Source organism: Lemur catta, chromosome 4 (genome assembly GCF_020740605.2).
Source record: "Lemur catta isolate mLemCat1 chromosome 4, mLemCat1.pri, whole genome shotgun sequence".
NCBI lineage: Eukaryota > Metazoa > Chordata > Mammalia > Primates > Lemuridae > Lemur > Lemur catta.
The window spans coordinates 32,428,388-32,443,460 of NC_059131.1; the positions used below are offsets into that span (position 1 = coordinate 32,428,388).

The window sequence follows — 15,073 nt, forward strand, 5'->3', positions numbered from 1 at the left end:
AGACACATACAAGTAAGTAATGAGAACTTCAAAGCAAGTGCACTTCCAGGGGCCAGGTTGGATCTCTCAGCCCACCACTGTCCCAACAAATGTGCCAGAGCAGTAAGTCCGAAGCTGGTTACATGCTTGTGCTCTACCTGGACTTGATGTTTTTTTCCTTCATGCAAAAAAGAAAAAGTGCTTATTTTTGATTTGCTAATGCAGCCATTTTCTTTATTTGTACTGGGACTGCATAATGTGGGCTTTGTGAAGTCCACAGGTCTGAAAGCAGGATACATTTCTAATGCAAACAGTCACACGCATGATTGTACGACAGCAAAGCGATAAATTACGTGATTTTGTACCCCCTGTAGCTATTAGTTTGGTCGTACTTCAGGAATGTTGCTTTCATTTATAGAAATTCTACAAATATTGGTTTATCAGAAATGACAAAGATATGAAAATTGTGCTCAAAGACATGAGAAAAAGTGTGCAGAGCGCATACATTGCAGACTTGAGAAACAAATTGTACTGAGAAGAACAATTTGCAATACAAAGCTTACTTAATAATTTACTGGAATATGTAAACTCAGCAATTAATTATGCTGACACTGGGTATTTGATTAAATGGAAGAAAATATCCTGACAGTGTAAGGTGTCCAGAAACTGGGAACACTTCTATTAACGTGAAAGGTTTTTTTTTTTTAAATAAAATATTCTTGCAGTTTAGATTCCAGTGACTTTTAGCTAGGTTTTTAACTGACCTTACCCTGGATTGTTTCAATTTGTATCCTCACAGAAGTACATGACTTTTGTCGGAATCCTAGCCACGTTACTTACCACTGTGATCCTGGGCAGATTTCACTCCTGTAAGCCAGTTTTCTATCCACGAATATCAGGCAAGAGGTGTGCCTGACACATGGTAGTAGGTGCTCAGCGTTAAGCACATAGAACCCAGCACCAGACAACTTGGTTTACTGTGAGCCTGCAGCCAGGATTATGCTAGGTTTGGGGCTACAATGAGACCAAGAACCGGTCCTTCAGGAGTTCCTGATCTGTGTGGAAGACGATCTGTGACACCTGCTCTGAGAAGTGGCTGTGGGAGCCCTGGGGAGGGTTCAATTAATATGACAGGTGGGGGTGAGGGGCCCCAAAAGGCGAAAGAGAGGTAATATTGATGGCGACCTCAGTGAGCATTCCTGAAAAAGGGTGAACGTGCTGCAGACGGCCTGTGTGTGGAGTGGACGGATCCCAGCCATCCACAGAGATGTAAAATGCGCCCTGACACCTAACGCAAGGTAAGACCCCCTTCATTTTGAGTGTCGATTTAACACACACCCAAACTCCATCTTCCCAATTCTCAAATACCTGCTTGTCCTTAATACAGATAAGCAGTGACTTAGTTGGTTCTCCACACAAACCATAAGCCATTTAACAAGGAAATTCTGGCCACAACAGAGGTTATCACACACTTTTAATTTAAAATTTTAAGACTGAAGTCCTTTGAAATGGTTTAAAGTGCTCTGGCAAACATTTGATAAGATGAAAATGAAAAAGCCCACAGATATCTGCAGTACACTTTATTCAAAGTATTTCACCTTAAAATTACATTAGGCTCAAATACATAAACATTAATTATATAAAATATTCTTTCCCAAAGTTTACAATGACACGTTTTCTTTTCAGAATTAGCTGTTTGCTTATGAGTCTAAATGTATCACAGAGAGCTGCTATAATTTCATTTGCTCTGTATTTCTATTTATTTCAATTTAGCTCTTAGACATTGAGAAAGCATTCATAAGCTCACCTAGAATATACAATTATTACACTTTAAATATTTACATTCGTAAGGGGAACCAATACAGTGCTAAAGGTATTTGACCAAAGTCCTTTGTTAACACATATTTCAATGGCCCCTGCCTGCTGTTTAGAATGCTAAATGAGGGGCTTTAACCTATTTCCTCTGTACCATACCGGCGTTTTATGAGTCCATATACAGGGCCTGCTTGGAGTCACTTTGTGCAAATGAGGCTGGACTTTCAGTTTCCCCAGATGATTCTGAAGTCCAGATTATGTCCCAAGGTTATCCCATTGACCTATTTTAATCAATGTCAATAAAACTTAGCTCACTTAACTTGTGGTTAGCATGACTGCAAAAAATAAGGCCTACTTCAGTGGAATCTGTAAAGACAGGTGCACAAGGGTGAGGTTCCTGGCAAATCAGACAACAGCAAAACTGTAATATGTACAAGTCCTGCACCTGGACAGTGCACAAAAGAAAGCTTCACTGTATCTTCGAGGCTGGGATGCAGCACTGGCCAAACCTCCTGCTCTTGAAGTCTAACTCTACAAAACAGAGGGAAAGTAAAGCATGGCTCACGTGACAGCTTTCACTTCTTGGTTTCCCTCCATCACCCTCCCTCTCACGCCATCTGCAGGCAGGTGCTAGATGCAGGAAGGCTGGGCCCGCAAGACAGGAGGATAAATGCATCCCCTTACTTCCTAAGTCATGAACAGAGGCACCCGGACGCAGGCAAGGCAGAAGGGAAAAGGGAAGCCCGCCAAGGAGCCTCCAGACACTGGCAAACAGCACCCTGACCAAGCGCAAGCCACAGTCTCTTTGGGTCTCTGTTTCTTACTGGAAAACAATGACTGGATTGGATGACTCTTAGTGCCAACATTTTACAAAATTAGAAAATTATGCAGGACTTCACAGACGTAAGGGATTGTTACATCACAGAACATTAAGCACTAGAAAGCTCACTGAGCATCATTTATCTAGCTCCAAAATTTTTCAGACCAATACTAACAAGCAAGTCTTAAATAAAAGAATCACATTTTAATGAAAATAATAAATGAAACAGAGCAGAGAAACTGAAGAGTAATTGGGAGAAGAACCCTGAAAAATTATAGCCTCATACATCATAAGCATTAAAGAAAATGCTATAGGCTGGGTGCAATAGCACATGTCTATAGTCCCAGTACTTTGGGAGGCTGAGGTGGGAGGATTGCTTGAGGCCAGGAGTTGGAGACCAGCCTGGGCAACACAGCAAGATCCCGTGTCTTAAAAAAAAAAAAAAAGAAAGAAAGAAAGAAAAGAAAATGCTACAGATTTATGTCATAGAAAAAACCAAAAAAGTCCAGTAACCAAGTATACGCAGTTATTGTCAATAAGATGTTGAACACATATTACAAATAAAAGTACATAAACAAAGGAATTTTTCATTTATTTATTTTTCCTCTCAAATACATTTAAAAATAACATATAGACAAAGAATCACAAATAAACACAAAACACAGTAGTGCTTACTTATTTCACAAAGAGTTTTCCTTTGATTCTTTTAGCTGCTTTGCATAAAATTCAAAGCTTTCCTGTTAAGGAGAAAAAGAGGGAGGCAAGTTACAGATAATGTTATCAGCAAGAGGTGATGGTACAAAACTTAAAAATCATAAAAGACTACAAAATGGTAGCTACGACTGCTGGGCCCATGTCAGACACCGCCCCTTCAAACCTCAGTACTCTTGTTTCATGAAATCACAAGTTCAGTGGCTCCTGGTGCAGAGTTAAAGCCAGCGGCAGGAGCCTCTGCTGTGTGCACGTGCGTGTGTGTACACATGCACACAGGTATGCACCTGGTGTGGAAGGTTGAGATGTTTCAAATAAACATGGTACAGTGAATGACAAAATAAAAAGTAACTTTGCATATGTGATTTCTTATAATAAAACAAAATTTCCTCCATGAAGAAAACAAAAAACAATTTACTTAAAATGAACAAGTAATTAACAGTGACATAATACGCTCAGTTATTGCAATACAGGCCCGTTTCAAGTTGAAATGATGAGAGAACTACCCCAAGGACATTTGATGAATTTATACCTGTAGCTGAAGATCTGAGACAGACTTTGTAGTTTAGACTTCAGCCCCAGAGAGCTATGTTCTCCCATAGCCACAGCCAAGGCTGCTCAGTCCCTCCAGCCCTCCCCCGGGGGGTCTGCACAGAGACCTAATCCTCAAGTAATTAAGTCTCCAACTTATTTTTTTAAACACTGTTTAAAAAACATTGTTATGAAGCATACATAAATCTGTAGAGGTATTTTTCCCCTTAATTAAGAAATACTCACAGGAGGCTCAAGGAAAGGGACAGGCTCTCCAGCATTCTTCAGCAAAAATGCATAACGCTTTAGCAATAGATCATTCAATTTTACATTATTTGCAGTCAATTGTTCATATAGTGCTTTAGCAGATGTGACATCTTTGTCCAAGACTGACAAAGTTAAAGAAGAAAAAAGTATTAATCATAGAGAAAGACAACCTATCTTCCTCTTTTCCCCCAAACACTTGGCCACTCAGGGACTCCTGGATCCCTTTATCCCACGGCAAATGAACACGTAACCACCTTCAGTGAGAAGCCACGGCAGATCTACAAACTCCCCTGCCCCTGCTCCACGCCCCTCATCCAGCCTCATTCACTTTGAAGGAGAAGGAAAATGACACATATGACTACATGTAAAGGCCTTTAAGATAATATTAATGATGTCATGCACTTAGGTTATTACATTATTTTGAAGATGTATCATAATATGATCACAAACTGAAGTCCTCAATCATAAAACAATACACACACAACACTCAACCCTCTTTTGCTTAAAACCACACTCTGAAATCAAGCTAATAATCCAGGGACTGTCTCGTAAGGCGCATGTAAATTATGTGGAAATCCACATCAATATCAAGATCAGCAGCTAAACAACACCAAAAAACCTTTATTACATTTTTTATTGCAAAATAAGCAAATATGGAGAATATAGTTAGCCATAATGACCAAAAAAAAAAGAAAAAGAAAAAGAAAAAATCTCTAAGGAGCCTAAGGCAGGAGGATCCCTTGAGGCCCAGCCTGGGCAACATAGCGAGATCCCATCTCTACAAAAAAATTAAAAAATTAGCCTGGTGTGGTGGTGTGTGCCTGTAGTCCCAGCTACTCAGTAGGCTGAGGTGGGAGGATCGCTTGAGCCCAGGAGTTCAAGATCACAGTGAGCTATGACTGTGCCGCTGCACTCTAGCCTGGGTGACAGAGTGGGACCCTGCCTCAAAAAAGAAGAGAGAGAGAGAAAAAAAAAAAAAAAACCCAAAAAACTATAAGGAGATACTAACAAGTTACATTAATATTTCACTTAAACGAATGATGAAGCACCCTAGGAGCTAAGTTTAGCTGGCTCTCCGCGTGCAGCTGATTTGCAGAAATTTTTAAGTTTACTGTAACCATAAGGGCTCTGCTAACAACTACTGTTGGTAAATCAACTCTTTAATTTTGCATCAGATTGTTAACATCTAAGCACCAAATAAACCCCTACCCTATACCAACACTGGTTAACCAATCCCAACACCAGCAGCAGCATGATGAACACCTAGGACAGACGTGAGATGTTTAGTGATCAATTAAAGGCTCTTCCAAAAGGGAAGGAAGGTGAATGACACACCAGTGTTCAGTGGAGCTGGAACTCCACGTCACTGTTTGGGTGAAGTCCATTTCTGAGTAAATCCTTTGCGGCCCTAACTAAGAGCCTGGACCCTTTCCCTATGACTGTCAAGGGCCCCAGCTCTACCTTCTTCTAAGGAAGCTACTCAGAAAACTCTAGCACTTACCTTTCTTTACTTCCTGATCTCCCACTCCCCTCCCCCAAGTTGGATTACCCAATTTAGTAGTAACACGTATAGTTTTATGCGTTTGACACTATTTCATGTGACACGAACACCTCAGCTTTATTGTACTTCGCAGATATTGCATTTTTTACAAATTAAAGGTTTGTGGCAACCCTGTGTGGAACAAGTCTATCGGTGCCATTTTCCCAACAATGTGCTCACTTTGTGTCTCTGTGTCACATTTTGATAATTCTTACCATATTTCAAACTTTTTCATCATTATGATATCTGTTATGGTCATTTGTGGCCAGTAATCTTTATGTTACTAATGTAATTGTTGGGGCACCATGACCCATGCCCATAAAAGATGGCAAACGTAACTGAGAAACGTGTGTGTTCCGACTGCTCCACTGACGGGCTGTTCTCGTCTCTTCCTTTCCTTGGGCCTCCCTATTCTTTGAGACAACAATATTGAAATTACGCTAATTAATAACCCTACAAGGGCCTCTAAGTGTTCCAGTGAATGGAAGTCACAAGTCTCTCACTTGAAATCAAAAGCTAGAAATGATGACACTCAGTGAGGAAGGCAAAGCCGAGACAGGCCGAGAGCGAGGCCTCTTACGTCAAACTGTCAGCCAAGCTGTGAATGCAGAGGAAAAGTTCTTGAAGGAAATTAAAAGTGCTACTCCAGCAAACACACAAACAATAAGAAAGCGAAACAGCCTTATTGCTGATGTGGAGAAAGTTTTAGTGTCTGAACAGAAGATTAAACCAGCCACAATGTTCTCTTACACCTAAGCCTAATCCAGAGCAAGGCTCTAACTCTCTTCAATTCTATGAAGGCTGAGAGAGGTGAGGAAGCTGCAGAAGTCACCTAGCAGAGGTTGGTTCGTGAGGTTTAAGAAAAGCTGTCTCCGTAACATGAAAGTGCAAGGTGAAGTAGCAAGTGCTGATGTGGGAGTTGCAGCAAGCTATCCAGAAGATCTAGCTGAGATCACTAATGAAGGTGGCTACACTAAACAACAGATTTTCAATGTAGAAGAAACAGCCTTCTATTGGAAGAAGATACCATCTAGGACTTTCATAGCTACAGAGAAGTCAATGCCTGGCTTCAAAGATTCAAAGACAGGCTGATTCTCTTGTTAGGGGCTAATGCAGCTGGTGACTTTAAACTGAAGCCAAACACTCATTTACCATTCTGAAAATCCTATGGCCCTTAGGAATTATGCTAAATTTATTCAGCCTATGCTCTATTAATGGAACAACAAATCGTAGATGACATCACATCTGTTTAAAGCATGGTTTACTAAATATTTTAAACCCACTGTTGAGACCTACTGTTCAGGAAAAAGGATTCCTTTCAAAATATTATTGCTCATTGACAGTTGCTCTTGGTCACCCAAGAGCTCTGATGCAGATGTACAAGGAGATGAATGTGGTTTTCACGCCTGCTAACATAACATCTATTCTGCAGCCCACGGATCAAGGAGTAATTTTGCCTTTCAAGCCTTATTATTGAAGAAATACATTTCATAAGGCTAAAGATGCCACAGATAGTGATGTGTCTGATGGATCTGGGCACAGTAAATTGAAAACTTTCTGGAAAGGATTCATCATTCTAGATTCCTTTAAGAACATTTGTGATTCATGGGAGGAGGTCAAAATGTCAACACTAATAGGAGTTCGGAAGAAATTGATTCCAACCCTCACGGATGAGTCAGAGGAGTGCAAGACTTCAGTGGAGGAGGGAAAGTGGTGGAAGTAGCAAGAGAACTAAAATTACAAGTGGAGCCTGAAGATGTGACTGAATTGCTGCAATCTCATGACAAAACTTTAACAGATGAGGAATTGCTTTTCATGGGTGAGTAAAGAAAGTGGTTTCTTGAGATAAAATGTACTCTTGGTGAGGATGCTGTGAACATTGTTGAGATGGTAACAAAGGATTTACAATATTACATAAACTTAGCTGATAAAGCAGTGGCAGGATTTCAGAGGATTGAGTCCAATTTTCAAAGAAGTTCTGTGGGCAAAATGCTGTCAAACAGCACCGCATGCTACAGAGAAATCTTTCATGAAAGGAAGAGTTCATCAATGCAGCAAACTTCATTGTTGTCTTATTTTAAGAAATTGCCACAGTCACCCCAACTTTTAGCAACCACCCTGATCAGTCAGCAGCCATCAACATCCAGGCAATAACCTCTACCAGCAAAAAGATTATGGCTTGCTGAAGGCTCAGATGATTGTTGACATTTTTAAGCAGTAAATTATTTTTAAATTAAGGTGTGTACATGTTTCAAATGCTATTGCACACTTAATAGACTACAGTATAGTGTAAACACAAGTTACACATGAACTCAAAGCCAAAAAAATTCATGTGACTCACTTTACTCGTTATATTTCAAACATGCAATACCTCCAAGGTATGCCTGTAGTTAGTTATTGGAAATTTGAGAAGTTCTGTGATTATAGCTGTATTCTGAAATACAGCCCTGTTGCCCTTATAAGAGTGGGAAAATAGAGAACCAACTTACTAATTCTGATTCCTGAGTCTGTTGTCCTGCCAAAAATAAAATCAGTGAAGCAATTCCTTATTTACCCCATTCCTGCAGTAGGCAAGCAGTAGGTGGCAGGTGGATAGATGATCATGACTTAGAAATGCTAACATTTATCTTGATTACTGAGGACACTTTAGACTGAGTTCCTTTCATATATGACTGACGGTCAGGGAACAAACTGGTTAAAAGACTAGAATTCCAACCCGGACTTAAGGCAAAACTTTGGGTTACTTTCTAATCAAGAGGTCTATCATTTCAAAGGAGTAGGTGGACAGAGAGGGTACTCAAGGAGCAAGAAGGCAAGTCAAGTGACGGTCTCAAATATGTACCTATTTCATGCCACATTTCAGGCGCAGGCCCCTGGGGAGACTGAATTGGTTTCTAATAAGTAAGTACCATGGGAGAACTTCCCAGTCTTTCCAGGAGCCTGAGATCAGACTCAATATACCTGGATTGCTTTGAAGATACTCAGTGATACTTTTTAATGTTAAAATTATATGAATCCTTTCATATTTTTCTTTTTGTAAGAGACAGGGTCTTGCTCTGTCACCTAGGTTACAGTGCAGTGGTGGCGGTGTGATCATAGCCCACTGCAGCCTCAAACTCCTGGGCCTGAGCAATCCTCCCACCTCAGCCTCCTGAGCAGCTGGGACTGCTCAGGCAGTGCCACTATACCCAGCCACTTTTTTATTGTTTGTAGAGACAGGGTCTCACTATGTTGCTCAGGCTGGTCTCAAACTTCTAGCCTCAAGCAGTCCTCCTGGCCTTGGCCTTCCAAAGTATTGGGGTTATAGGCATAGGCCATGGTGCCTGGCCCATACTTTTCTTATATAAAGTTTTAAAATATATTCTAGAACTAAGTGAATTATTTATATCATAAGTAATTATCTGATATTTAGGATTATTGCCTTGAGCTACAGTCTAAGACTTAGTTGACTATAAATATTTAAATCACTTAATATAGTCATATTAAACTTATTACCATAGCTTTTCATGAGGGAGGAATATACTTCTTCCTTTTCAGCCAATTCAGGAATCAATCCTAACAAAGATTGCAGAATTGGTGCCTAGGAAACGAAATAGAGGACACATTACCAAAAACTCAAAACAACAGTAAAATAGAACACTGATATATAACATTATATAGAAAAATCCTGAAAATAATTACAACAGAACTGCCTATTCAATTTAATGGACTATGTTCCCTTCAATTGACTCAATAATTTAAAGCCAAAACAAACCAGCATTTTCACAAGTTAATGCAATTCCTTTACATTTTTATGAATATTTTTCTAGTACATGATAAAGATCAACTCTTTTGTCAATGGGTAACCATACCAAGAAGTCATGAGATCCTGAGAGTAGACAAGATAACAGCTGTATCTTTAGGTGCCAAAATGTATTGATGAAATATGAAGAATTTGGTGAAACATTCTCAAGTTTTCCCCACTTTATGTATAAATAGAGCATTTCCAGGAGCTCACTGGAATTTTTACTTGATTGCTCCCAGGGATATGCGGACCCAGCTATGGTTTTATTTTCTACAGTGAATACAAAACTGCTATACCCTAGTGACTATCCACTGAATACTTCCAGACCCACCCCGGTATTGTGGGATAAGTCAATGATGCATTTATATACATTTATACCCTCTTGCCAATTCACTCAGACAAACTAAGTCTGACTTAACTATTCTACTGTCAAACAACAGAACTGGCATTTTTTACAACCTAACTCCCTTTTTAGCAAGTTTATTCAGTCAATCCACACCTATACCTGCATTCTTCTAGAACTTCTTGCATTTAAAAGTCTCCTATGAAAAATGTTGTAAGGAGACATGTTACCACACATTTCCCGTCCCATCTCCTGAGCAAGGCAGTAGGAACTTGGCACAGTCCCACATGTGACTGACAAGTGCTTTTTAGATTTCTTATACTTTTTAATTATAATTTTTTTAAAAAAAATCCTCACTGAAAGAAAAAAGGTAACTAAATATTTTCTAAACATTGATTGTAGTAAATAAATACCCAAGTCAGAGATAAAAAGTACAATTTAATAAATTTTTTATAAGTGTGTATGCCAGACATGGTGGCTCACGCCTGTAATCCCAGCACTCTGGGAGGCTGAGGCAGGAGGATCACTTGAGCCCAGGAGTTCAAGGTTATAGTGAGCTATGATTAGGCCACCGCACTCCAGCCTGGATGACAGCGCTAGATGCTGCTTCTTAAAAAATCAAAAATAAAAATAAAGTGTGTGTATATGTAAGGTAAGTGTATGGAAATTAAGCAAAACTAGACCTCCCAGACTGGAAACAACTTAAATGTTTCAAATCAAACAAGCCTTACAGTTGGTACTTGGTTTGAAACATAATAAGGTACTCAAATAAACTACGAATACAGTTTCTGGTGCTCAACAGGTAAAATCAAACCTAAAAAAAATTTTTTCTTTGAAATACGCTTTTACTCTTTTTGTTAAATATCCAAAATAGATTTTGGGTTTGTTAAACACCCACCTCCCTTTTATACACTTGATCTTAGCCAAAAGGCTGAGAAACAACCCACCCTTTTATAGTATAAATAAGTATAATAAGTAAGTATAAATAAATAAACATAACTGTACAAATAAGAACATTAATTTGTGGTACTTCGCCAATTTTAAAGCCAAGTGGCTCATCTGCCTGATGGTTTATGCCTGATAAATGGTCAGAAGTAGCCACCCGACGGGAGACACTCTGCGGTGTTAAGTCTCCCTGGTGCTTCCACACCACTAAATGTAGCAAGGTCACCTAAGCAACATGATTTTTATCTTCCATTTCTAATGGCCCTTTTCCTGGGGCTGTAAGTGCATAACTCTTCACTGCAGGAACTTGTTTTGCATTTCTAGTACAATTAAGGAGCCCAAACCAACTTTGTATCAGCATTATGAAAAAGTAAACAAGTATAGACAAGCAAAGTGTTCCACATCTATAGCATTTTCAGATAAGGTTCTGAACTAACAAGCTCTTACGTTAAACTCAAAACCATCGAGGATTTGTTAACAAGTAAAGCACAGTACCTTTCCTGGTTTCCGAGAATTCCTCACAAAGAACACCATGAAAATTGAGGTTTGTTCAGCAATTGCACCACATCTCTAAAAATTAAAACATTATTCAGTAAGTGAAGGTTTTTGATAAATAAGCAGTTCAAGGTGAATATTTCCAATTAAGAAAGTTCACAATGATGCAGTAGTGTATTATTACCAATTGGAAGGTCTAATAGTTGACCATTATTTTTCAAGGCAAGAAAAAACAAAACATGTACAAGCTATGCCAAGCTCCAGTGAATGCTGTCCTTGGCATTACAAGTACAAAGTTTGTTTAAAAAGAAAAGGGAAAAATTAAACTAATGCTTCAGCAACCACAGAATAAGGTTTAGGACTGCAAAGAAAGAGGAAAAAAAGAAACACTATTCCTCTCCAATTATACTGCCAAGCATTCACAAGTGAGCTAGGGATCATAAGGTTAATTATACATTTAATAAGGTGTCAGGGAGATAACTGCTCGTTTCTTTATAAAAATTAAAATGTACAAAGCAAGTTCTCTTTAAAGTATAATTACCTACACTTATGCATACAAAAGGACTGATTTCAATCTCTCTATTTTATAAAAGGCTTTCATTGCAACAGACAGCCAGTGCTTGAGAAAGAGACAAAAGTTAAACTCAAAAAAAAAAGTTTATATGACAGACCAGATAAATCAAGTGTCTATCCAATCTTAGATGCTATAGTAAAATCAAATATGGCAAGACAATATTTTAGTTTACACTCATCATAAATGTCATTCTCTTAAGTTTCTAAAAGCACATTGCTCTTTCAAAGCTTAAAACACTGTCAATGCTAAAGCGAATAGTATAAAAAGAATTGGGGACACACAGAACATTTACATTATAAACTGATGTTTTCGACACCTGTGAATAAAGTACTCTTCACTGCAGCAAGAATTACTTTTATTGTTTGACAAGCAGGTAAAGGATGGGTGAAGGGTTTATCCTCTGAAACCCCAGTCTGTTGACGGGATGGTAAATGACAAGACTGCTGCTGTTGCATCAACACTCAGCTGCCACCGAGAGCCACCTTGGTGAGGCCACTGTGGGAAAATGCAGCTCTCAGGGCAGCAGGCACCATTCCTGCTGTCTCCTGCCCAGGATGCTGTCAATTGTGAGCTCTAAGAAGAGCCTTGACGATTACAGCTCAGAACAAGCTGGCAGACGAAGTAGCAACTGCCACTCTCTGAAGAACTATCAAAAGGATGTGTTAAAATGGAACTAATACCATCACATGTATTATATAATTAGATATTTATATGCTCATACCCCTAGTAGGTATACATGAAGGTAAAGTATAAGAGTATATTCAAGACAGAACTTTTAATACTAAAGGCAGCAAAATAAACAATGAAAAGATTTCTGAAATCCCTATCATAAATGCCTTTTCCTTAAAAAGAAAAAAAAAAGAGACAGAAAGAAAAGTAAACAAAACAAAACAAACAAGAAAATTCCCAATTAACTGTAATTTCTCTCTATCCAGGAACAAAAGTAAAAGGCTATAGAAGCAGTGCCAATTTATAATTTTAGAAAACTATTAACATAGAGAAAAATTTTTAGGAATTCCTTTTAAAAATGGCTTGGATTCTACTTTCAAATTAGATTAACTTTCAGGATCAAAACTGGAGCTCAAGCAAAGGGGTACAGTTGTACCTTCCCTCTCTACTACTTAAGGTATTGCGCAGCTGGTAAAAATGTAACTGAATATAATACTATTTACTATCAGAAATTGGTCCCAGGCCTCAATTTGACACAGGGAGTCTACACAAACACAGCCGTTGGCGGGATCACGGTGACTGTTTGACTGCCACCTGCTGGGATGGGGCTCCCCAGCGGTGCCTGTTTGTGTACATTGCCAGTGGCAGCTCAGATCACCCACCGTTCTGTCGGCACTTGGCGTAGCTTTATATTTAGTGCTGTTAAAATGGCATGAATGCAGTTGTCTCCCTCCCTGAAGATTGCTAATTTAACTGAGAGTGTGGGCCACAGAGACCTGCATTTGTCATTTAATGTGTCTGTGACACACAAGTGAATAGAAAGCAAATTCAACTCTTTTTTCTTAATAAGCCTTGAATAAGGCACCGAGAATGTTTGAGTATTCAAGTGAGAAGCTGTACTTGAAAAGCAAATATTTCCTACTTTTTGTTTGCAAACTGTGTTGCCATGGCGATACACCGCACTTAGAGCATTTGAGAAATTAAAGTAGGAAATCAAAGGAATTGTTTTATGTTACCTATCTGCAAGGAAACACTTGTCTTTAAATCATTTCAGCAAAACCCACTGCCCCTCAACCCCAGTGCTAAAGACATTTCTTGTCTGATTTGTCATCTGTAAAACCAGTGACCTACAACCTACAATCCAGTCCTTGTCATACAACCTTGATTCACACTGAATTTAAATGTGCTAGCAGTACCACACGTCATTACCAGTATTCCACATCTACGTCTAGAAATTTCTCCATCGACTTCTCACAAGCCGCTAGTCCCACTGCTCCACGAGTAGACCATTACCTGTAGGAGAGCTCTGGCATCGTCCACCTTGCCCGCTTCCACAAACTGAAGGAAAAGGTCGGTGACAGGTTTGTAAACTGCAAACTGATTGGCCAGTCTCTCTGCCATGATGCTTACTGGAAAAATGACAGGTAAGAAAAATCTTTCTTTAAAACAGTGTATAGTATAACTCGCCCACCCAAGAAATGTGGTCCGGTCTCACTAGAGAGCAAATGTGCTTCTGTGTTCTTTAGCATTAACGACTGACTTACTCTTTTCAACCGCTGGTTCCAACTGCTCCGCTATCACTTTTCTGAATAAGTATGCCAAGCCAAAATACTGGGGGCTCACAGTTTGATTCTCTGAAGTAAGCATATTTTCAAGGTTTTCTATCGCAACATCTATATTATTGCTGTAAAATAAAGCAAAATAAAGTATAAAGAAATAGTTGCTTTTATATTAATATTAGAGGCAGTTTTAGTATAAGAGCTTATGAGAGATCCACCCAGGCAAATACTCTAGGGAAAAAAGGAAATACGTTTACAATTAACCAGATAAAAAAACACTATGTAACTTGAACCAATCACATTTAGGTAGTAAAAACAATCACTGGGTGGTTGATGCCACAGTGGTTGCTTATTTTATTTCACAGCAGTTGAAACAGTTGCTTATTTTAAAACACTGCTCTAGAGACATGATCAAACAACTATATAGAATTAATGAAAATACCAAAAAATATCTTAAATATTTTATTTAATTTTGCAGCTCTTTAGATGTAAAATGAAACTTGTTTAAATGCTATAATTATGGCTCTATGATCCACTAGTCACTACTGCATAAAGTAAAGAGAATATATAACATCTCAGGATTCTTAAAGGTATATTTGCATGTTTCTAACCCACACTCACATCAATTTCTTTTTGTCACTTATTATACTCCATTTATGCTAAAATTCTCAGAAAAGTATCTTTATACTTTACTTTGAAAAAAATCAATTATATGGCCTTATTTAACAAGTTGTGATAAATATGATCTTTATGACTATCTTTTTGGTTACAACAATCTATACTTGATACTTTAGAGTTATAATATGGCATACTAAATCCAATTAATCAATATTATGTTGAAATTATTACATTAAACACAAGAATTCTGTAACTAAAAATGAATACCCTGTTACAATAAATTTTTCTTGTAAATTTAAAAATTGTAAATTTTTACGAGTGTAGTTAGAGAATTATTTCACAGTGATATGTTCTCCACATCATATAAAACTGTTTATATGGTGACATTTTAAAATTCATCCAGCTCTTACCTGAAAAGTTTCC

General features: G+C 38.4%; 1 protein-coding gene across 3 annotated transcripts in view; it reads right to left on the bottom strand.

The window, feature by feature from the left end:
• Window positions 1-1,544: 1,544 nt before the first annotated feature.
• The window catches only part of LRPPRC (leucine rich pentatricopeptide repeat containing), a 102,916-nt gene continuing 89,387 nt past the window's right edge, over window positions 1,545-15,073 (bottom strand). The window contains exons 33-39 of one of the 3 annotated variants that reach the window (XM_045549502.1): window positions 14,018-14,157; window positions 13,767-13,882; window positions 11,231-11,305; window positions 9,159-9,243; window positions 4,103-4,245; window positions 3,290-3,351; window positions 1,545-2,325 (exon numbers count right to left, since the gene is read on the bottom strand). In XM_045549502.1, coding sequence (XP_045405458.1) covers window positions 3,295-3,351; window positions 4,103-4,245; window positions 9,159-9,243; window positions 11,231-11,305; window positions 13,767-13,882; window positions 14,018-14,157 — 616 coding nt within the window. In that variant the 3' untranslated portion in view covers window positions 1,545-2,325; window positions 3,290-3,294. Of the gene's footprint in view, window positions 2,326-3,031; window positions 3,043-3,181; window positions 3,352-4,102; window positions 4,246-9,158; window positions 9,244-11,230; window positions 11,306-13,766; window positions 13,883-14,017; window positions 14,158-15,073 lie in introns of those variants that run through there. The other 2 variants (XM_045549503.1, XM_045549501.1) reach the window with 2 other exon arrangements.